The sequence below is a fragment of the Macaca thibetana genome, chromosome 3 (assembly GCF_024542745.1).
Source record: "Macaca thibetana thibetana isolate TM-01 chromosome 3, ASM2454274v1, whole genome shotgun sequence".
Taxonomy (NCBI): domain Eukaryota; kingdom Metazoa; phylum Chordata; class Mammalia; order Primates; family Cercopithecidae; genus Macaca; species Macaca thibetana.
This window is the reverse complement of record NC_065580.1, coordinates 1712771-1735416: the sequence shown is the minus strand read 5'-3', so window position 1 is coordinate 1735416 and position 22646 is coordinate 1712771. Positions and strand designations below refer to the sequence as shown.

General features: G+C 52.0%; 2 protein-coding genes across 2 annotated transcripts in view; one reads left to right on the top strand and one right to left on the bottom strand.

Annotated features, from left to right (window-relative positions):
• PTPRN2 (protein tyrosine phosphatase receptor type N2) overlaps positions 1-22646 on the bottom strand; it is a 1007974-nt gene that overhangs the window by 50504 nt on the left and 934824 nt on the right. Inside the window, exons 16-17 of the mRNA XM_050785710.1 lie at positions 16509-16582; positions 7747-7824 (exon numbers count right to left, since the gene is read on the bottom strand). Coding sequence (XP_050641667.1) covers positions 7747-7824; positions 16509-16582 — 152 coding nt within the window. The remainder of the gene's footprint in view (positions 1-7746; positions 7825-16508; positions 16583-22646) is intronic.
• UBE3C (ubiquitin protein ligase E3C) overlaps positions 1-22646 on the top strand; it is a 542607-nt gene that overhangs the window by 466746 nt on the left and 53215 nt on the right. The window lies entirely within an intron of this gene.

The window sequence follows — 22646 nt, the reverse complement described above, 5'->3', positions numbered from 1 at the left end:
CAGATAAGACAGTCAGGCAGCCAGGCAGGCAGACAGACAAGACAGGCAGACAGACAGATACACAGACAGACAGGCAGACAAGACAGGCAGGCAGACAGACAAGACAGGCAGGCAGACAGCCAGCCAGAGACAAGACAGGCAGACAGGCAGGCAGACAGACAAGACAGTCAGGCAGACAGACAGGCAGACAGTGACAAGACAGGGAGGCAGGCAGACAGGCGGACAGAGAGGCAGACAGACAGGCGGACAGAGAGGCAGACAAGCCACTGGTACTGGGTGGTGGGTGGCCCTGCATGGTGACAGTCAGCTCTGAACTGTCATTCTCCTGCACCTCAGCCTTGTCGCCAGTGACTGGCAGGCAGTTGGAAGGAAACACCTTTAAATTCTTTGGGTCTTCCGCAGTTCCAAGTTCAGGTTTTTTTCTTAACCATAGTAAGAACTATGATCTACAGATGCCAAATAATAAAAAGCTGTATTTACATCAAGCCTATCAATTTGGAAATGAGAAAACGTATCCCCCCAGCTGAGGCTTCATCACAGAATACTTTTAGAAAACGGAAACTAGAAACTGATAGTGCACCTTTTTCTTGGTAAAGTGTTGATACAATAAGAGTCAGCACGCATCCGATGCCAGCGGGACACCTGCTGACTTCAGCGAGCGCTTTGTGCTCTCCCTGGGGGTCAGGGGAGCTGCTTTGTGTCTGATTCCATCCTGAAAGGCAGCCTGTTCGTCAGACAGGAGAGGCAAGGCTAGACTCTGCAGTCGTCCTCTTGGCTGAGCCTCCCATATGGGGAGTCAGTTCCCGCGGTGGCTGTCCCTGTGCCTGGGCTCCAGGGCCCTGGTTTTCCATGTCACATCTGCAGACATCCACTCCGCACCTGATCGTGACAGACCACGCTGCCTACATTTCTGGTTTAGAAACAGCTGTTGTGTATCTCCTGGGCACAGCCAGTGTTTGGTGGTGACACACAGAAGCTCCCTCTGGAAGAAGAGCACATAATTCTGCAGCTCTTTCTAAAGATAGGAAAGGGGGATGGCGGGTGGCCAACTCCTTTCGGTTGACACGAGCCGCGTAGCACAGGGTGTGGTGGAAGGCGGCACAGCAGGGGCAGGCGGTAGGGAGGTGGTCCGCGATGGACTGTCGATGCCTGCGCCCCCTCCCCTGCCTCCGTGGCAGTCATTATCCTCCAGCTACAGTCCCGCCTACAGGGGCTTCTCTGTGACAGCTGCCCTGTGCACCAGGACATGACTGTGCCAGGGACGTGCTGCGGGGCCACATCCCCGGGAAGCTGCAGACCTTGCTTCCCCATGGGGAAGTCTTGGCACCTGGAAAAAGTGTCACTTTATTGCCCGTCTCTGAGGAGTTTGACTTTCACATATTCTGTCCCTTGAGTCTAAGCACACGTGGATTTTGGTAAACAACGCCTACTCTGGACATGCCGAGGTCACCGCAGCCGGATCTCTCTTTTCTGCTTATAGAGATGTGTTCATGAATCACTGTGCCTTCTTCGTCTGAATCACTGTGCCTTCTTCGTCTGTAAGGAGCATGCGTGGTGAAGAGACACCTGGCACTACACACGTCTGGGTCTAGAATGGGCTCTGCCTCCCACTAGCCGTGTGGACCTGGGTGGGTCCTTATGGCTCTCTGGGCCACAGCTTCATCCGGGGTAGAATTGGGCTTGCTCTATATATCTCTATTTTAATTGTAGTAAAACATATTTAACATATAATTTACCATTTGTAAGTGCACAGTGCAGGGCAGTAAGGGCCTTCTCCCCACTCTGCAACCGTCACCATCACCACACTCTTCAGGGCATTCTCATCTTCCCAAACGGAAACCCTGTCCCCATCAGGCCCCTCCCCAGTGTCCCCTCCCTGAGCCCTGGCCACTGCCCTCTACTGTCTGCCTCTAGGAATCTGACGCCTCCGGGGACCCCATGAGGTGGAATGATGGGAGGCTCATGACGGCTTCATCCCAGGGCCAGTGGCTCAGCCAAATGAGATCTCATATGGGAAGTGCCTGCCCAGGGTCTGGCACCAAAGAGCTCAGTAAATGGGACTTCCTTTCTTCCCCCAGCCCCCTTTCCTTACGCCAGCTGGACTCGGATATCCCCTCCAATGGGTGTGTCTTTCACTCAAGGTGGCCCCATTTGGCAGGTGGGAGGCATCTTTGCAGATTAAAATACACTTTCTAGAGAAAGGCTTTCTAGAGAAAGGCTATCTGACAGGTACCCAGAGCCACAGGGATCCAGGAGTAGACCACGGACCCCTGCCTCTTCTCCCCTTCCTTCCTGACATTCAGCCTCCTCAAGCAGAGTGTTTACAGCAACCAGCGCTCAACACCTGGGGGTGTCAACAGATGGGTACAAGGTGTTAAGACTCCTTATTTAGAAGCATTGAACAAAATAGTAAAACCTCACAAAGCCAAACTCGTGTTCCTAATTTAAAATTTATTAGAATATTATTAACCCTCCTTGAGATCTAGAGTCTTAGGATTTTAAAAAGGAAGTTTTATGCACCACGAAGTCCAGACGCCAGCTGAGGCCAAGTTCCTGTGTGACGTCTGGGCGGACAGCGGCGGCGTGCATGGAAGAGGGAGCTCGATGCCGAGGACGGCTTTTCCTGCCTCCTGCAGTGATGTTCACGACTCTCACCACCCTGGCTGTTTCCACCAAACTCTCTGGTTTCTTTTTCTTTTGTGTTTTGGATGTCAGCACCCTTTTTGAATTTATGATCCCAGAATGAACATCATATTCCAGATACGATCCCAGAATGACCAGCATAGAGGACAGTGGAAATGTTTCTAAGATCTTGAGATGACTTCAAATGATGTAGCACAAGATTGTCCCATACTTAAGTTTCCTTTCCATTCTTCCTTTAAAATTGTTCCACACTTTAAAAAAAAGTGTTTATATGACAAAATGACACCCTCAACCCCAAATGGGTATTCTTTCCTTGAGGTATGTTTTATTTCTAGGCCAGTTTACCACTTACTAGTAACACTGATTTCTGAACTGTCGCTCAGACTTCCACAGACCCCTCTGAGATGGAGTAAGGACCAGGAATTAAGCTGAACGATTTGAAGGGCACTCACAGACAAGGAATTAATTTGGGGTACATCTTCCTTTAGGTAATGAATTTATTTTTAGGAATTTCTTGATGTAAGTCAAATTTTGGAAATCAAATTCTTGAAATGCATCCAGTGTCCATACAGAGCTGATTCGCTGCAGGAAAGCGCCATGTGTGCAGTAGGTGGTGACCCTCTGTGGATTTGCATCCAGTGTCCATATAGAGCTGATTCACTGCAGGAAAGCGCCGTGTGTGCAGTAGGTGGTGACCCTCTGTGGATTTTCGTGCACGTTCTGGGCTTTGCCCACAGCTGCAGCATGGACAGAGGTGCTGTGGGCCCCACGGGAAGGGGAGTTGACGGGGCCTCACGGTGCCATGCTGGGGGAGAGGCTGGTGTGCGTGGAGTGACCTTGATGCCCCATGCTCACTGAGGGGACTTCCCCTGAACCCCTCTTCCAGGCTCCTTCTTTCTGGATCCATGGGCCCCCGTACAGCATTTCTTGTTGAGGACCTTGGGGCCCTCCTGGCTCCTCTGCTCCCAGCCTCCCAGTGACCTCCAAACAGACTCTTGACCCATCACCATGTCATGTGGGTGCCAATTAGCTGTTTGGAAAAGGTATTTTTTCTTCTTAGCCATTGTACTGGGTAGAATCATGTACCCCCAAATCCATGTCCACCTGCAACCCGTGAATGTGGTCTTATTTGGAAATAGGGTCTTTGCAGATGTGGTCGAGTTAAGGTCACACAGGCTAGGACGAGCTCTCAGTCCAATGACATCCTTAGAAGCGGAGGGAAATGTGGACCCCAACATAGCTCCACAGTGGGGAAAGGCTGTGTGACAGGGAGGCGGAGATGAGGGGGACACTTCTAACCCCCCAAGGAGTGCACGGGCTTGGGGCAGACACAGCCGTCTTTCCCATCACAGCCTTTCTCACGCTTGTGCCTTCTTCCTGGAATTCGCTGATTACCGACAGAGAAGAAACACCTGTGGACCCACCCCAAGGAGGAGCTTCAGATGAGCATCAACAGCCAGAGATAAAAGGAAGGTGCTTTGGGATGATCCATAACGTTTGGTCTGTGTCCCGATCCTTGGTCAGCATCTGGGAATGGTCCAGACGGGGGATGCAGGAGGAGACGATGCTGACTCCAACTCAGCCTGTTGGCTTTGTCACCATCAACTTCACGTTTCAAATCCAGCTTTGTCCTTAAAAGTACACGTTACTGTAGGTTTGGAAAAGTTCTGCCTTCCATGGGTGGTTTTAAAGACAGGTGTTGCTTCCTCTGCCTGCATTCTGCTAAGCCAGACAGGGCAAAGAGAACCCTAACTTTGAATTTTTAAGAATGTCAATCTTGGGGCTCACTGGTAATTACTCAATGGAGAGCAACGCCTGAGAGATGCTGACATTCTAACATACACGGTTTAGAGGCCCTCAAGCAAACGTGACTGTGCTAGGAAGCAACTCTCCTCCATCCTGCTCTGTGTGGATTTAGGGCATCGACGGCGGGCAGCTCCTGTGTTCTGCACAGAGGGATCCCCAGGATGAGGGGGGATGTGGAAGCAATGACGTCGTGGTCAGGGAAGTCTGCAGGAAGCAAAATGAAGCAAGTTTCTTTAGTTCAGGATTTCTCGGAGGCTCTGCTGGGCTGGCGCGCTTGAGAACATCCTGGGAGGGCTGAGACTACTGGCTATGAGCTCTTGTCTTAGAAAAGCTGTGACCAGGTTGAGGGACGCTGGGGTTTCCTGGAACCACCTGATACCTGATGACCGAGATGTGTCTACTTATTTCATTTAGAGATGCATTATTTCAATTTCAAGAAGGTATGCTCTTTGATAATCACTCTGAAACAGTTCATAAGATGTAAACACTGATCAAATGAATTGCCTCCAACAATCGCAACTATCCATAACAAACGGTAAGAAATATGGTTCACGCCTTATATTCACTAGCCATGTGAATCTGGACACGCTACGAGCCTCTGAGTCTCACGGACCACAAAGACTACAGGTCAGCACGTGAGAGCTTCACACAGGACCCGGCATCTGCTGAACGGAGGGTGGAATGTGGGCATCATCATGGTCGTTGAGTGTGGACGCCGAGAGCCTTCACACAGGACGGAGGGTGGATGTGGCTGCTGCTGACTGGAGGGTGGATGTGGGCATCATCGTGGTCAAGTGTGGATGCCAAGAGCCTTCGCACAGGATGGAGGGTGGATGTGGGCCTCATCGTGGTTGTTGAGTGTGGATGCCGAGAGCCTTCACACAGGACAGAGGGTGGATGTGGCACCTGCTGAACAGAGGGTGAATGTGGGCATCATCGTGGTCGTTGAGTGTGGGCATCATCGTGGTCGTTGAGTGTGGACGCCGAGAGCTTTCACACAGGACAGAGGGTGGATGTGGCTGCTGCTGAATGGAGGGTGTATGTGGGCATCATCGTGGTCAAGTGTGGATGCCAAGAGCCTTCGCACAGGATGGAGGGTGGATGTGGGCCTCATCGTGGTTGTTGAGTGTGGATGCCGAGAGCCTTCACACAGGACAGAGGGTGGATGTGGCACCTGCTGAACAGAGGGTGAATGTGGGCATCATCGTGGTCGTTGAGTGTGGGCATAATCGTGGTCATTGAGTGTGGACACCGAGAGCCTTCACATAGGACGGAGGGTGGATGTGGGCATCATCGTGGTTGTTAAGCATGGACACCCTCCAGACCCTGTGGCTTTGCTGGACAGAGAAGTCTTGCACAGGTGAGGAGATGAAGTTGATGTTGGGCTGTGGGGGCCCAAGGGCTCATAAAAATGAAAGAACACATATTCGGGGGCACCCCACGCCACACATAAATAAGCACGTTTTGGGTAATGGGTTGAGGTGGATGAAAATTCGGGTGGTATTAGGACTCTGTGGGCATTCCCTGCCTGCCCTCCAATTCCAAACACTCTGTCCTTTTCCCTGAGAAGCCGGGGTGAGCACGTGCAGCAGGGGCATCCCTGGACGGGCCCTGGGGCTCCATTCTAAGGGCAGAGCTGGGACAGATGGGTCCATTCTAAGGGCAGAGCTGGGACAGAAGGGTCCATTCTAAGGGCAGAGCTGGGACAGAAGGGTCCATTCTAAGGGCAGAGCTGGGACAGATGGGTCCATGTTTCAGGAAGGCAGGTGTGTGCCATCCAAAGAAGACCTTCGTACCACGAAACTCCCGAGATGATGGGCCCCAGGGTGCCATCTTCCCTGGGACAGGCATGTTCTCACCGGGTTGGGCGACTCCCCAGCAGTGACAAGGAGGGAACTCAAGTGCCTCAGGGTGCTGGGACCAAGAGCCCCCAAAACCATCCAAGTGTCACAGGTTCGCCGTGCCACGCCAGGATTACAAGCTTCAACAATGTCACACAGAGATACAGTTTAGTTTTGTTTATTTATTTATTTTCAATAGCATGAAGACACAGGCAGACACAAAGAGCAGGAGGTCATACCGACGTGTTTTAGATCCTGGTGTCATCCGAGCTTTCCTGGGTAAGTGATGCCATCTCTCCAATACCCACGTGCCTTGCCCATAAAATGGGACGATGGCACCTGAGGATTCAAATGCTCACCATGCAAGGGTGCTCGGAAGCCCTCAGAAACCCTGGTCTGTTCCTGACTTTTCTGGAAAGCCCTCAGAGACTGTTCTCAAGGGCGGAGAGAGGAGGCCGTCCTTCCTGTAATCGGAGTCATGCGAGGCTGACGGGAAAGCCGGGAGAGGGAAGTACAGGGAATAGGAAGAGCCTGGAGCAGAAGTGAATTTACCGACTCCGGTGCACGGCGACATCAGGAAACGTCTCACCCCAGTGCTGCACGGGCGCCCGTGGATCGCCAGGAGGCCCAGGCTGTGGATCGCCAGGAGGCTGCAGCCTGGTCCCAGCATCACTGCTGCAACAGGCACCTCCCTGCCTGGATTCTGCCACGTGGGATTCTGCGTTGCTTCCCACCTTTGTCCCCAGCTCGAATCTCCTTGGAGCTCCTCTCTGCCAGGCTCGGGGATGGCTGGTGTGCCTGACATGTGGCCAGCGCCTGTGCTCCTGTGGTAACTCACAGCCACGTTCCAGGTTCCAGAACCCATTCCTATTCAGCTTTGTCATGTGGCTGGTGAGGGAGGACCCGGAGGCAGCTGGAGAAGGGAGACCCCCCTGCCCTCTGCTTGTTGCTCTATTTGCTGATGTTTGACGTTCACATCAGCCCTCATGTCTGTGCCTCCGTCTGTGTGACCTGGGCTTGCGCCGAGTCGAGGAGCACCGCCTGGCCTTTAGATGCCCTACGGGACTCCAGGAGAGGAGGATAAACTGCACGGGGGCCCTGCTGTGACCGTCATCATAACAACACCATGGAGAACAGGCACATTTTTCAATAACATGGAACGATGTAAACACTTACTAACTTTATCCTCGCTGTTTTATAAAATGCAAATGTAAAGTGGCTTAAAAGTAATGATCTTGAAAACATTACATCTCTCAAAGGGAATTTTTTTCATACTCAAGTTTTGGAAAACAAAAGATTGATAATAAAAAATACGAACAGACTGAAATTCTGATATAAGTAACATTTGATGAGTGTCTGCAAGAAGTTTGATTGGCTTAATCAGATTCAAGACACGATTTGTGACCCAGCTATTGAGATCTTCCTTTCAGAGAGATTTTAATTTTAAAAAGTTCACCTGCCAAAAGTCGGCCACGGTGGCGGGCAGCGGTCCCTGGGTGGCGATGTACGCGGGGTTCCTCGGGTCGTGATCCATCTGCGGAGACAAGACCACATGACAGCGGTTAGCCAGGAGGTTAGGAAGCCCAGCGGTTAGGAAACCCAGAGGTTAGGCAGCCCAGAAGCAGAGCCCGGGTTCAGGAGGAGGGAAGGGTGGCATCTCCTGAGCTGAGCAACACACAACTTGCCCTTTGCTGATTCAAACGAGCACATGGCACAGATGGGGACCCAGCCGTCCCGAGCTGAGCCACCGTGTCTGAAGGCCCAGCCGTCTCGAGCTGAGCCACCACGTCTGAAATGCTTTCCTTATACCTGAGGTTGAGGTTCTAAGAGCAGCATCAACAGAAATGAAGACCAGTAGCCCAAAGAGTGCAGACAGCTGTCATTAGCCCACTCAGCAGGTACAGCCCCATGACATGGATGAGCTTTCCAGCCTGCAAGTGACCGCAGAGCTTCCTGGCCACGGAGCCCACCCAGGCTGCCCCGTGTTCAGGAGAACGAGCCTCTTGCTAGAGACACAGGACTGGCTGGGCCGAGGCTGAGCTCCAGGCTCTCAATGGAGAGTGTGAACATGGTTCCTCCAGGCCCCAAGGACAAACTTGCCAGCGTCCTGGGAGAACGAACCAGCGCTACCTCCTGCTTCCCTGCTGGAGTTAACTTGTCGTGTGTGGGGGCTTGTTTTTGTGTATCCTGGAAAGGGGGCATGGGCAGAGCCAGTCGGCCTGGGCTTGGGCCTGGGTCTGCAGCAGAGCCGGGGTGGAAGGGGGCACGGGCAGAGCTGGAGTGGAAGGGGGCATGGGCAGAGCCGGTCGGCCTGGGCCTGGGTCTGGGTCTGCGGCAGAGCCGGGGCGGAAGGGGGCACGGGCAGAGCTGGTGGGCCTGGGCTTGGGTCTGGGTCTGCAGCAGAGCCGGAGTGGAAGGGGCCATGGGCAGAGCTGGTCGGCCTGGGCTTGGGCCTGTGTCTGTGGCAGAGCTGGGGCAGAAGGGGGCATAGGCAGAGCCAGAGTGGAAGGGGGCATGGGCAGAGCCGGTGGGCCTGGGCCTGGGTCTGTGGCAGAGCCAGGGCAGAAGGGAAGGTGGCACGGGCAAAGCTGGTCAGCCTAGGCCTGGGTCTGTGGCAGAGCCTGGGCAGAAGGGGGCACGGGCAGAGCCGGGGTGGAAGGGGGCACGGGCAGAGCCGGTTGGCCTCGGCCTGCGTCTGCGGCAGAGCCTGGGTGGAAGGGGGCATGGGCAGAGCCGGTTGGCCTGGGCCTGGGTCTGCGGCAGAGCCAGGGTGGAAGGGGGCACGGGCATAGCCGGTCGGCCTGGGCCTGGGTCTGCGGCAGAGCCAGGGTGGAAGGGGGCACGGGCAGAGCTGTTGGTCTGGGCCTGGGTCTGTGGCAGAGCCAGGGTGGAATGGGGCACAGGCAGAGCCGTTGGCCTGGGCCTGGGTCTGTGGCAGAGCCATGGTGGAAGGGGGCACGGGCAGAGCCGCGGCAGAAGGGCCTTGCTGGGAGTGGCTTTCTGTTCTGTTTCCCCACCAGGCAGGGACCAGAAACAAAGAGCGCAGGTGTGGGCTCTCCGGCTCCCCAATTTGTCCGAATGCATCCTGCTAGCTCCAATGGGAGAAGGTTGGCTTGGAAGACCATAATTATTACATTTATTTCGAAGATTAAGCACAGAAAAAAAGAAAAAAGAACATGAGGACAAAGCCTCGAGAGGCAAGCAGGATTTGAGCACATTGCTGAGGGGAGTCAGATGGAGGCGGCTCTGTCTTCCAGAGGGCAAGTCCAGGCCACCCTGCAAAGGACATGAAGACACCAGGTCATCCCTATCATCCCCAGGACTCACCAGCTCCTCCCCACACCTCCCAGAAGCATCTGCAGAGACTGACTCCCAGAGAGCTGGATGCTGCGCTGGGGGAACCTCACCTTGGGGAGGCAGCTGCTTGTGCAGCCGAAGCACAGTCCTTCCTTCTATTGTGTCTAGGACTAAAATGTACTCTTTTGCTATCAGGGTTTGATTCGAGATTTACGATGCTCCAGATTTCAAGGTAATTATTAAGAATACATTTCTCATTGTTCAATTCCCACCTATGAGTGACTAGAACTTAAAGTATAATAAACAATAAAAAAATTAAAAAAAATTATTTTTTACATCACAAAAAAACCCCCCAAAACCAAAAAGAATAAATTTCTTAACACAGTGAAAAACGAGCAAGTTTTAACCCTATGTAATTTTAAGCCAATGCATGAGGACATCAGTGGTGGCCCCCGTGTCACCTTGAGCGCTGCTGCTTTTGGGAAGCTGACGTGGGGCACGTTTTCTTTAACAGTCAGCCAGTGAGTCCCTGTGCAGCCGTCACCAGCCCCAGAGATGACGGCTGTCAGCACAAAAGAAGGCACCAAATGCACCTTATAATTATGTTCACCATAAAAGAGGGGCGAGCATAAAGGAACAGATGTAAGTTATTCTCACAGAACAACACGGTGACGCTAGCCGGGGGCTGGGGGAAGGCAGGGAGAAAAGCTTTTTGTGCATCTGATTTAGTGATTCATAATTAAAACCGGACCTCGTTTTGAAATTCGCCACAACACACACAATACAGGTAAAATTATGTTACTGCCACTGAAAGCCCCAATTAGAATGTTTCAGTAGAAAAATGCTTAGCAGAAATAAGGAGTTTTGATTTTTTGAAATATGCATTTGTTGGGGGTGACAGCTATTTACAGAGACCCTGTCTCTTCTCTGCAAATAGTAATGCATAAAAAGGAAAACCCCACCTCCTTCTTAAATGTGTGTGTGTGTGTTTTTTTTTTTTTGCCCAGAGCAATTTCTACAACAACACATTTTAAAATTGTAAGCATGTTCAAACTGGCACATTTAGTTGCTTTCAAAATGAGAAAAAGGTGATTGAAAGTAAAGTTCTGGACAGGGTTGCAGGAGGGTCGATAAGGTGACTATTGAGTTAGGTCTGAATTGTTAAGGTGTCCTAAAGTCCACACACCCATCACCTGTTCCAATGCCCAAGACAGGAGCAAATGCAGTCAGGGTGCTGCAGGGGGATGCCTGAACACGAAGTATGGGCTGCGCAGACTGAGTGGGGACCGGCCTCACCTCCCTCCTGCCCACCTGCCGTCCTGTGGGGGCCACTGGGAAGGTGGGAACAGCATGATGATCCGAGTGGTGACATGTGTTATCAGTTTCACAATAATTCAGGAGACAATTACAATCATTTAATTCCTGGCACATTCTGTTGAACAGAAAATGATTCTGGGCGGAAGGATTTTGTGCAAGCAGCGACTGTGAAGGCCACAGGCGGCCTCCTTGTGGTTTCTCACAGCCTTCGAGGAAAAGTCAAGCAAATACTTAACTGGCCACACAGATATTTTATTACATTTAATGTTTTCAGGCAGGATAAGTGGCTGTGGAGGAAATCAAGTGAGTTTCTACTAACACTGCTTTTTCCAGTGAGGGCATTTACCTGACGACCCGACGTGGCAGGTGTGTGTCCCTCTATCTTCCTCGCCCAGTGATTACACAGCACCCACTCCGGCTTCCTCTGATCTTCGTTCTTAATCTCCGCCTCCTACTCGTTGCTCTGTTTCATTGCAATATACTTTTTATTTGTATGACTGTTATGTTCCCGACACAAACTGCCTGACTGTGGGAAAAGGCCTGTCAGTGTCTCTGGGTCTCAGTCCCGATATCTGTACGGCAGGTGTGCTCAGGGAGTGAGGAGCTTGGATGTCCGTGTCTCCAGGCCTCAGTCTCCATATCTGTACGGTGGGTGTGCTCAGGGAGTGAGGAGCTTGGACGTCACAGTCTCCAGGCCTCAGTCTCCATATCTGTAAGGTGGGTGTGCTCAGGGAGTGAGGAGCTTGGATGTCCGTGTCTCCAGGCCTCAGTCTCCACATCTGTAAGGCGGGTGTGCTCAGGGAGTGAGGAGCTTGGACGTCACAGTCTCCAGGCCTCAGTCTCCATATCTGTAAGGTGGGTGTGTTCAGGGAGTGAGGAGCTTGGATGTCCGTGTCTCCAGGCCTCAGTCCCGATATCTGTACAGCGAGTGTGCTCAGGGAGTGAGGAGCTTGGATGATGCAGTTTCTAAGTGTCCTTCAGCTCTGGATTCCAGCACACATGTATGTGCAGACTCATCTGCGTCTATGCGTGTGTCCTGGTGTAGGTGGTCATCCTGAAACTTTCAGTGAACACCAAGTTGTCGGGTGGTCTGCGGCCCGCGAACATGTGTCCATGCTCTCCTCAGTGAACCACAGAAGAAGGAAGGACACCGCTTCCTCAAGCACAGAGCTGCCGTGCCCTCCAGTGGTGTGCAGGGCCGAGCGTCTGAACGGTGAGGTGCTGTCATTTCTGAGCGCTTTCTCCCCAGATGAGGCTTCCACGGCAACACATCCCACCCGGAGAGGCCAGTACCATAGAGAATCCAGTGTGACTCATTCCAAGTTACTTCATGAAAATCAATGGCCAGAAACCAAGTACAATTAAGAGTATAATTCTGTTTTTACTTTTTGTTTTTGAGATGGAGCCTCACCCTGTCATCCAGGCTGGAGTGCAGTGGTGCTATCTTGGCTCACTGTAACCTCTGCCTCCTGGGTTCAAGCGATTCTCCTGCCTCAGCCTCCACAGTGGCTGGGGTTACAGGCATGTGCCACCACACCCAACTAATTTTTGTATTTTTAGTAGAGATGGGGTTTCACCATGTTGGCCAGGCTGGTCTCGAACTCCTGACCTCAGGCAATCCACCTGCTTTGGCCTCCCAAAGTGCTGGGATTATAGGCATGAGCCACTGCGCCCAGCCTACTTTTTAAAAATAAAAATAAAACCCATTTGTCTGTGTTGACTCTATTATCCCTTAGTCAACTGATTCTTAGGAAGACGTCATATGAACTAGGAGACTAATGAGGTGTGTTCCTCTGTCTCTCTGAATACAGTGTAAAGACGGCCTAGTGATGCGCCTTATGCTATCGGAGGATAATTACTAAACAAGGATCTTTAGAAACTCTAATCTGCATGAAAAACTTAGCCACATTTTCCCCAATATTCCAAACAAAGTTCATTTTAGAAATGAAGCACTTAGCATGTCAGGACCACTGGACTGTGTTCTGTAGTCCTCAACAGCCTCGATGGTGGCAGAGGAACCCACTGCGGGGCAGGTGAAGGGAATGCCAGTTTCTGCTCCCAAACCAACCCCGGCCTCGGGCAGCCATGACCTAAACATCTTAAAAGGATCTGGCTGACTTTGGGGAAGGACACGGCAGGGGGTGTCACGTCTTTAGGCTGAAATCTTGTGCAAAGGATAAGTACATGCCTCATCTGCAGGTATTTCTACCTGCCCATCTCTCCACCTGCCTTTCCTAACATTTAAAGCAAATTTCATGAAATGCTTTCTTGAAAACAACCATCTGACTTGTCAAGTCTATTTTCCAAATACTAAGTCTTAAGATGGGAATTTATTGGGAAATTGTAGCTTCGGTAATCAATGGGAGATTGACTTGTTTTTTTGATACAGGGTCTCTTGTTCTTTAGCCCAGGCTGGAGTGCGGTGGCATGATCTCAGCTCACTGCAACCTCTCCCTCCTGGTTTCAAATGATTCTCCTGCCTCAGCCTCCAGAGTAGCTGGGATTACAGGTGTGAGCCACCACGCCTGGTTAGGTTTTGTGTTTTTAGTAGAGATGGGGTTTCAACACATTGGCCAGGCTGGTCTTAAACTCCTGAACTCAAGTGATTCGCCCGCCTCAGCCTCCCAAAGTGCTGGGATTACAGGCATGAGCCACTGCACCCGGTCAGGAGATGGACTTTTGAACTTGAAATATTTTTATATTGTATTCTTAGGAGTTGAGGTTTACTTAAGTAAAATACTGAATATAAACCATTATTATACATAGAAGTTTGATTGTAAATAACTGAACTGGTTCCCATATTTGGCCAATTTCTTATGCTAGTCAGAACATCCAACCTCTCTTCCTTTTCTGAAAAGCCACTCTGTCCTTACATAGGTAAATGCATTCTGAATTAAAACTTTAAATGATTTTTTTTTCTCCCTTAATAGACAGTGAAATGAAGAATTAAGCTGATTTTTAAGTGTCATTGGGAGTTTCAGGGTTGTCCTGGCAATAAAGCTTGTGTGCTGTCTTTGAGTGGGCTGTTACATGAACACCATTTCTCAACTTGGTGTCCTCAGTAATAACCAGGCTGTTTTAAATGTAGCTCATGGGTTTCTCTCTCAGACAACCTATGAGGGAAAACAGAATTCCCATTGACTTTCATGACCTCTGATTTAAAAGCAAAGATTGCACATTATTTACTACTGGATGCCTTCCCTGAAATGTAATGAGGACTAAGTACAAATATGACAGATGTAATTATCATAGTTTTATCCTGCACAGCCAGGGCCTTCCTTTGCTATAATTGTAAGCTTTTCATTCAGCTGCCACTAGGAAGATAATTATCATTGTACCTTCAGCTATTTCATAAAGACGAGTCACCATCGATTTCTTCTGCTTCATTCTTACAACCCAAATTTGGAAAAAAAAAATTGTGGTATGAAATAAAGGCAAGACATAAAAGGTACCATAGAATTACTTCTCCCTCCTGGCCTCACCTTCTCACCCAAGCTCCTGCCCAGTAAGGCCTGGAGAGGGAGCGGCATGAATGTGCAGGAATTCATCCCCCAAACACACACCTCCTCTAGTTCCCACACGAGCGTGAAAGTTGTCCACCGTTTCCAGCTTGACACAGTTGCTGCCCTGGGCACTGCTGCCCACGTTGGCTTGGCTGTGGCCTGGAATAGCGCAGACATCTGCAAGTTGGAACCCATCAAGTGGGGGAGAGTTGGGCCCAGCTGCAACACTGAACTCTCGTCTTTTAGGCTTGTGAATCATGGTTTTATTCCTCATTTTGGCCTCATCAAACGGTTCATCTCAGGGAAAAGGGACCTCAACATGGCTTTTCTTTTCCTTCGGACAGTTTCATGTTGCCAACTCTGCTGCACATGGTACAGGAACGGAATCCAGGCATGCACACCTGGCTCTACCAGAACGCATGTTCTGTTCATCAAGTGAGAGGCTGGCACATCGGTGAGGCTTTGGTTTGATGTTTTTGAATTAGAATCGATGACAGAAAAATATTACGTGCATCACATCTTATTAAGGAAGATGAATGAGGATCTTTGAAACCCAGACGGAACCAAGGTTGGGAGTCAACCTCTGCTGGAAGGAAGTGATTCCTTCTTAAGAATGAACCATAAATAGAAACCTGGGTTCAGGTGGTGTAGACCAAGTACACTAGAACAGTTCTTCACTTTGAATTCACTCTCTCAAAGCCGAACATGCTCGCTGTGTGGGCCGTGAAGTGCCGGAAAACGGGACTGGCTCAGGCATGTGGGCATCTTCCCAGTGTGCTTTATCCCACGGGTGTGCTGAGACCAGCAGAGCCGAGAGCTGAGCACAATCCACCATCCACCATCAGTGGCCACTGAGACCAGCACAGCCAAGAGCTGAGCACTGTCTGTCATCAGTGGCCGCGGCCTGCAGGCAGTGGGGCCAATAATTTCATCCAAAGCTCCCTATGGATGAGCAAAGAAACTTCAAGACACCGTAGGGTATGATTTGTGCCTCGATCACCTGCTCTGTCTCACTCAGCCCTAGAACAGTGTCGCATCCTGCAGGCACCGTGTTTGATTAAAGGCGAATGTGGAATTTTAGTGAGATGTCCTCATGCTTCCCTGAAGACCAGAATTGAGAAGAGTTGTTTAAAGGGGCAAACATGACAACCAGTGTCTGCCACAAATCCGCGTGGAGCCCCAGCCTCTCCACTGCTGGTTTAAAATGCCATCCACCAGGTCTCCAAAGCCCTGGCCCTGGACAGTGTCCCATCCCACCCCTGCCACCTGCCACCATCTGAACAGCCAGTCCAAGTGTCCCTAGCCTGTGGCTTCAGCCTTCTCCACGCTCATTTCTCTCCCTCCTCTGCTCACCGTGGAAGGGCTGCAAGCCCCCCCATTCAGCCCTGCTCCCCCCAGAGGTCATAACAGGGAAGGGGGATGCCCAGAGTTAAATAGGGTGAGAGCTGCATCCAGCATGGGCTGAGGGGAGCCCCTGGGAAGTGAAGGACCACAGGCCACAGGGACTCACACCTCATGGTGCAGGAGCTGCCGCTACACTTGTCCACGGAAACACAGGACAGCCTGATCTCCACTGCACCTGTGTCTATCCCAGGGGGAGGACCAGCCAAAAAACGGTCTCTTTCTTAAGAAACAGGGTCCCATTCGCTGGAAAAACTTCAGGAAAACGAATCTGGAATTCTGGACCCGCCTCCGTGCTACTGATCATTACAAAAAGCAGAGACTGAGGACTCGTGTGCCCATGCCCAGTGAATAAACAGGAAATGAGTAGCTCCAGGAAGAGGAATGACACCCACTACGAATCTCTCCTAAAAGCCATGTCTTCTAGTCAGGCAACTGTCCAGTCGCCACTGCTGGATGTTCTACAAGTCATGGAACCCACCGCCCAGCGTGAGCCGGGACCCACACAGCTCATAAATAGCCCCACTGGTGAAGGAACAGAGGAGTGGCGGGAGTCCAGTGGGCAGAGTGGGTCCCGTGTACCACAGAGACGCTGAGCCAGGCGGGGATGCGATTTCCCCCAAGAACCTTCCCGCGTGGTTTGCCGTGTCCATGACGCCCAATGGAAAGCCCAGGGCCACTGCCCTGGCGACACACTTACGATGGGGCTGGCGTTGATGTAGTCCGAGTGGCTGTGGCTGTTCTCCGCCTTCAGTAGGACCCGGGAGTGGTCATCTGCAAGGACACAGTGCAGGGGTCAGAGGAACGTTGGCCCACCCAGCAGCATGGGACCCCCACCTGGCCTCCAGGGCCCACCATCCAGCAGCGTGGGACTCCCAACCAGCCTCCAGGACCTATAGCCCAGCAGTGTGGGACCCCTGCCCAGGCTTCAGGGCCCACCCGTGTCCTCTCCCAGGACTCTGCTCACACCCTCCTGAATGTGGTTTCTAATGTTCCTGTTCCCATCCTCCCCTCTCTTTGTGATCCTCCACGTGGGAGGCAGACGAACGGCATGTGGGGAAGTGGTACAAAGCTCCCATTCAGCAGAATGGAGATATCCTGGTGTTTTCCCCCACGTGGAGTTCACACACCAAGGTCAGGGGTTCCTCTGCAGAATTTTACACCATGTTGGCCTTTAAATCACAGACACACTTGGCAACACACAGCAGGTAAATGGAAATAGGAACGTTAAGCAATCGGCCACCTTCCAAAATAAAAAGTTTCATAGTCGATGAAGAGTTAAGTCCTCAAGATTACCGGAATTTAGTTTTAAAAGGAGAGTAAGAGATAAATAAAATGCAGATAAAGAGGAAATAGAGGAGAAATGTACCAGTGGAGACTGGCATAAAAACTCGCTTGGACAGGCCGAGTAACCTGATGGCTGCTGAAGCCGGGCACAGCACGGGGGATGCTCGGCACTTGTGACATTGTGATACACCAGCTGTCTTGGCTTTGGTTCTAGGGTAACCCCCATTCTGCTTACTGCGACTGCCCTCCTCTTTGCCCTGTTTTTAGAAACTTCGATCAGCAGAGCTCACAGAGGAGGAGAAGCTGAAAGAGCCCCTCCTGCATCTCCCACCTCCCCGGTGTGCAGCCACTTCCTTTTCTCTGCAAGGTGCTCTTTGTATTATGGGATCTTAGGGGCGTTGTTTTTCTGCCAGAAATCTCTGTGGCCAGTGGCACCTTTGCCCAAGTTTTGCTCAGGCTGGGCCTGGCAGGCTGCGTTTGGCTCACACTACCAGCCTGGGTCCTATGCCTGCCAAGGGCCAGTCAGGCATGCAGCGGTGAAGGGTGTGTGAGGAGCGTGGGGTCCGGTCACACCAGTCAGGCACACTGGGTGCTGCAGCAGGGTGGGCAGCTCCATGTGCCAGCATGGGCGCTGGCTCTCTGTGAGGCTGCGGCCAGATGAGGCAGGCTGCAAGCAGCTTCCATGGTTGACACTAAGGAACATGGTAGCTCCTGGAAGTCTGGAGATGGCAGGAACCACAGGGTCCCAAAGATGGAGTCACAGGCCTGGCTTGGGGAGCTCCCAGTTCTGGGCTCCCTTCTCAGAAGGAGAGAGCTATTCTCTCCTTCTCTTTACCCACAATGTGGCGAGCAAGGGGCATGCCTCAGCCCTGTTTGTGCCGCAGCTCTTCTAGCCCCACCATTAGACAGGTCCCGAGTTCTTGTTCTGCAACCAGGAAGAATGAGGTACGGAGACAAGTGAAGGGTGAGCGAGATGAAGAGGAGCTTCACTGAGCAATTCAACAGCTCAGTCTCCCACAGGGGGCAGCTCCTTTCTGCAGCCAGGGGGTCCTGGTGAGTGTTCAGCTCCTAGCAAAGAGGAGGCTCTGGAGTGGGTAGCTCCTCTCTGCAGGCTGCTTGTCCCATTGTCTCTACAGACCTCAGCCGAGAGGAGGCCTTGGAGAGGGTAGCTCCTCTCTGTAGCTGGTCATCCCCATGTCTGCCCAGCTCCGGCTGAGCCTGAGGCATTTATGGGCCTCAGAGGGGAGGAAATACATGCTGATTGGTCCATGGGTGGCCATGGGCAGGCCTGGAAAAGGCACCATGAGTTCCCACTCTGATCCACAGGACTCGCAGCCCAGCCCCCAGCCTTCAAACCCTCCCTGGCCTGAAGGTGGTGCCTCATGGGGACCTACCCCCTTTTGCCCAGGAATCTCTGCCTCCTGCTGCCATTCATGGCACCCAGGCTGTTTGTGCCAAGGGGCACCTGCCGGCCAGAGCTGAGCTGCCCTTAGCCCTCCCTCAGCTTCCCTCCCATGCTTGTTGGTGCCCAAAGTCCAGGGGGGGCTGAGGTGGCAGGGGGCTGGTGTGTCAGCACTGCCCTGAGTGTGCCCACACCTGCTGAGCTGTGACAGCGCCCGGGCTCGGCCCTGACTTTGCTCCAAGATCAGCATGGGTGCCAACAGCAGGGAGAATCCAGGCAGCAGGAGCAGACACTTCCTGCAAGGGCAAGGATCTTCTTCCTGGGTCCCTAAGAGTGCAGGGCTGCCTGGGTCTGCAGCTACGGTTCGGGCAGCTGCAGCTGCTCCCCGGGGTGGGGGTGGGTCCTGCCTGCTTCATGGAACAGGATGCCCAGGTCACGCCTCCCTGCTGCAGCCAGTGTGATGGTAGTGACCACTTCAGAGGGCCTGTCACTGACATCCCTGGCTGAAATCTGAGAGACAGCGTCTCAGCTCTGCTGCCGTTTGTCCCAGGGAAAACTTTTCAGTGCTGCACACAACACAGATTTCCTTCTCTTCCACCCTGGCTGGAGCCCTCGGAGGCCAGTGCTTGGAGGCCATGGATCCCCTCTGGACCTGTTTCCCAACTCCAAACTCACCAGGCACCTCCTGCGGGCGCTGGCACCAGAAGGAAGTGGCCCCAATCATGGAGCAGTGTGGTGGTGGTGAAGCTGCACAGATTCTGCTTTTCTATGCAATTCTTTCATTTTTCTTGGAGATTTTACTTATATTTTTTAAAACAACAAATTCTAGGGCTTGGGAAACTTAGTGTTTTAACTGATTTAACTAGGAAAGTACTGTGCACTAGAGATCAATACACTCCAGGGTGGATGCCATCCTGACACCCTCCTTCAGGTAGGAATGTCAGCCTCTTTCAGGGGTGACAAGATGGGGTAAGACAAAACATCTAGAAAGAGGAGAAAAATGCGTATGTACATATGCACATGCCGTATGTAGCTGAATGCCTCAGGAATGTCGTGAAGCTGCAAATCATCCCGTCAGCTTTGAACGCAGGTGTGAATGATGCAAAAATCCCAGGGACTCAATGGCTTTTAGCTCCTGCACAAATTAGTTCTTGGAGAGTGAAAATTGGCAGTGGCAGGAAATTGTAATGTGAATAATCAGAAAAAAATTGGTGGACTCTGACATGTGAACACCCCACAAACACTACTCCAAACATTGATTCCAGAAGCCCAATTTCACAGTGGGGCCACACAGAACACAGCCAGAGATGAGGCTGTGGTCAGAGGTGCTGGGCTGGGTCCGGTGCTGCAGCCCACACAGAGCTTGGGAATAAAAGCAGTGCCTCTGGCTGCTTCCAGGGGCCTCCGGGCCCTGCCTCATTTTCAGCACAGCCACCGTTAGGCACTTGTGAGACCAGCAACTGGGGACCGCTCTTACGTGTCTTGAGAAGGCTTTATCAAGAGCAGGGTCACGAGGGAGCAGGGCAGGGAAGAGGCAGCGCAGCTCGGAGCCCCCAGGCTCCTGACCTGGCTTGGTCTGGTGCTTTGACGGTACCCACTGAGCCCTGAGACCAGCGGCCTGGTCTCCAGTGCGTGTGTGGGGTGGGGCACAGAGGAGGCATCAGGGCAGTGTGCTAGGAGCTCCTCCTCAGCCGAGCGGTCCCTGCCACCAGGTCCTGTGAGCAACAGGCCATGGAGAAAGTGGCCACTGCCACTGGACTCAGCAGACAAGCGCCAGCTGAATTTTCTCATTGGAAAATTAAGAAAATGCTTCCCTAGCTCGGGAGTCCTGGGGAGTTAAACATACATTCTACAAGCCTGGCCCTCTCCTCTCCGTGGCAGAGGGGGAATCTGTCTTGGGCACCCGAGCCCTGATGGCAAGCAGAGGACAACCCACGGGCTTCTTGGTGGAAGATGGTTTCAGCAGAATTCATTTCCCCCAAGGTCACCCTTTAAAGATGGCACTGAGTGGAGGACCCGGCTTCCAGGGCTTCGGAGAGCTCCTACTTCCTGATCGCATACTTGATTTTGTGTCAACATGTTGCTTTTGAAATTACCAGGTAAGTCTTTTTTTTTTTAAGAGACAGGGTCTTGCTCCATCACCCAAGCTCGAGTGCAGTGGCACAATATTGAATCACTGAAACCTCCACCTCCTGGGTTCAAGCAATTCTCCTGCCTCAGCCTCCCGAGTAGCTGGGACTACAGGCACACATCACCACACATGGATAATTTTTAGTAGAGACAGGGTTTTGCCACGTTGGCCAGGGTGGTCTCAAACTCCTGACCTCAGGTGATCCACCTGCCTCGGCCTCCCAAAGTGCTGGGATTACAGGCATGAGCCACCACGCCTGGCCAGCAAAGTCACTGTGTTTGCAATATGGGGTCATTTGGAACTTCCGGGAAACGCCTGGAGCCATCCTAGGTGGGCCAAGGGACGCTGCGGGCTGTGGAGGAGGGCGGACTCTGACTCCCGCATGGGGTGACAACCGCTCCTCATGCGGAGAGTTCATGTGTCTGGCGAACCTCTATTTTGTGCTTCTCTTACTTCTTACGAGTTGTTTTTAGAGCCAATGGGATGATGGTATCCAGTTCCCAAGTCCCCTAAAGGGCAGTTTCCTTGACGTACAAGGCCTGGGGAGGGCCTTCATGTTCTATGAAGGGAGGCAGGTGGCCTGGGGCCTCTCAAGGCCAACCCCAGGCTGGAGATGAAGACAGGGTGGGCCCACGCGCAATCAGCCCTGGCCTGTGCTCCTGGAACTGAAGGCTGCTCCCTCCTGTTCTCAAATGAAACATCATACCTCCCTGGGGAGGCAACACAGAGCAATGGCAGGAGCCACAGGATGAGAATTCATAACAGCCTCATGTTTCCATTAAGAATGGGTGTGCTCTTCAAAACCATAGTCTGAGAATTTACTGAGAGGCCAGGAAAACGTGGGAACTCATCTAGAGTCTTCCTTCACCTGGCTCTATAACAGAGTTAACTTAACTCTATAACAGAGTTAATTTAACCCACTGTGCACATTCCTTTTCTGAACCTTTACTATGTTTATCATGTGTTAGTGCATTGTTCAATATTTCAGGCCGGCTGCAGTGGTTCACACCTGTAACCCCAGTACTTTGGGAGGCTGAGGCGGGTGGATCACCTGAGGTCGGGAGTTCGAGACCAGCCTGGCCAACATGGTGAAACACCGTCTCTACTAAAAATACAAAAATTAGCCAGGTGTGGTGATGGGCGGCTGTAATCCCAGCTACTTGGGAGGCTGAGGCAGGAGAACTGCTTGAACCCGGGAGGCGGAGGTTGCAGTGAGCCGAGACCATGCCATTGCACTCCAGCCTGGGCAACAAGAGTGAAACTCTGTCTCAAAAATATTTTTTTGATATTAAAAAAAAGAGTATTTCAAATTACTCAGATGTTCCATATTTTCACGGATTAGATCCTCTTCTCATCCTGGACCCAGTGGCCATCCTGGGCCATGGACAGAACGGGGACTACCTTACTGTTTTAGGCTGAAGAAACTAAGGCTCAGAAGGATGGAACGACTCATGTGGCCATGGCCTCGCAGGGTTTGACTCCCAGCCCCACTGCTTGCCAGCAGGCGATCTTGGGTAAACTGTTCAGTGTTCAGAGAATGCAGGATAACACACAACTCACAGGACTGTTGTGATAAATGGCACACAGCAAGCAATGAGGAGCAAGGTTGAGATGACGGTGGACACACACCCAAACGGGTAGGTCAGCCAAGCTGGCAAAGTGTGTTCTTGCTGCCCTGTGGTGGCAGAACATATGGAGCGATTTTCATAGGTGCCAACAGAAGAGACACATCCCACAGTTTCTTCTTGAGTATTACTAGGGCAAAGAGCCTTGGAAGATGGCCAAGCTAAGCATGTTAGAGGACGCAGTGGTGTAGCCATTAATCATGATCTAGAACCTCCCGTGCCCCGCCCCCCGCGACTGCATCCAAGGAAAGTGTGTGGAAGACTCCTCTGCCTGGAACATCGTCTTGCTACACGGATCTCTGAGGATGGCATTCCCCCAGGCCCCCTGGCTTGTTGTCCACACTCAGGAAGCTGCTCTGCAGGGCCAAGAATCTGCCTCCCACCAGCACACAG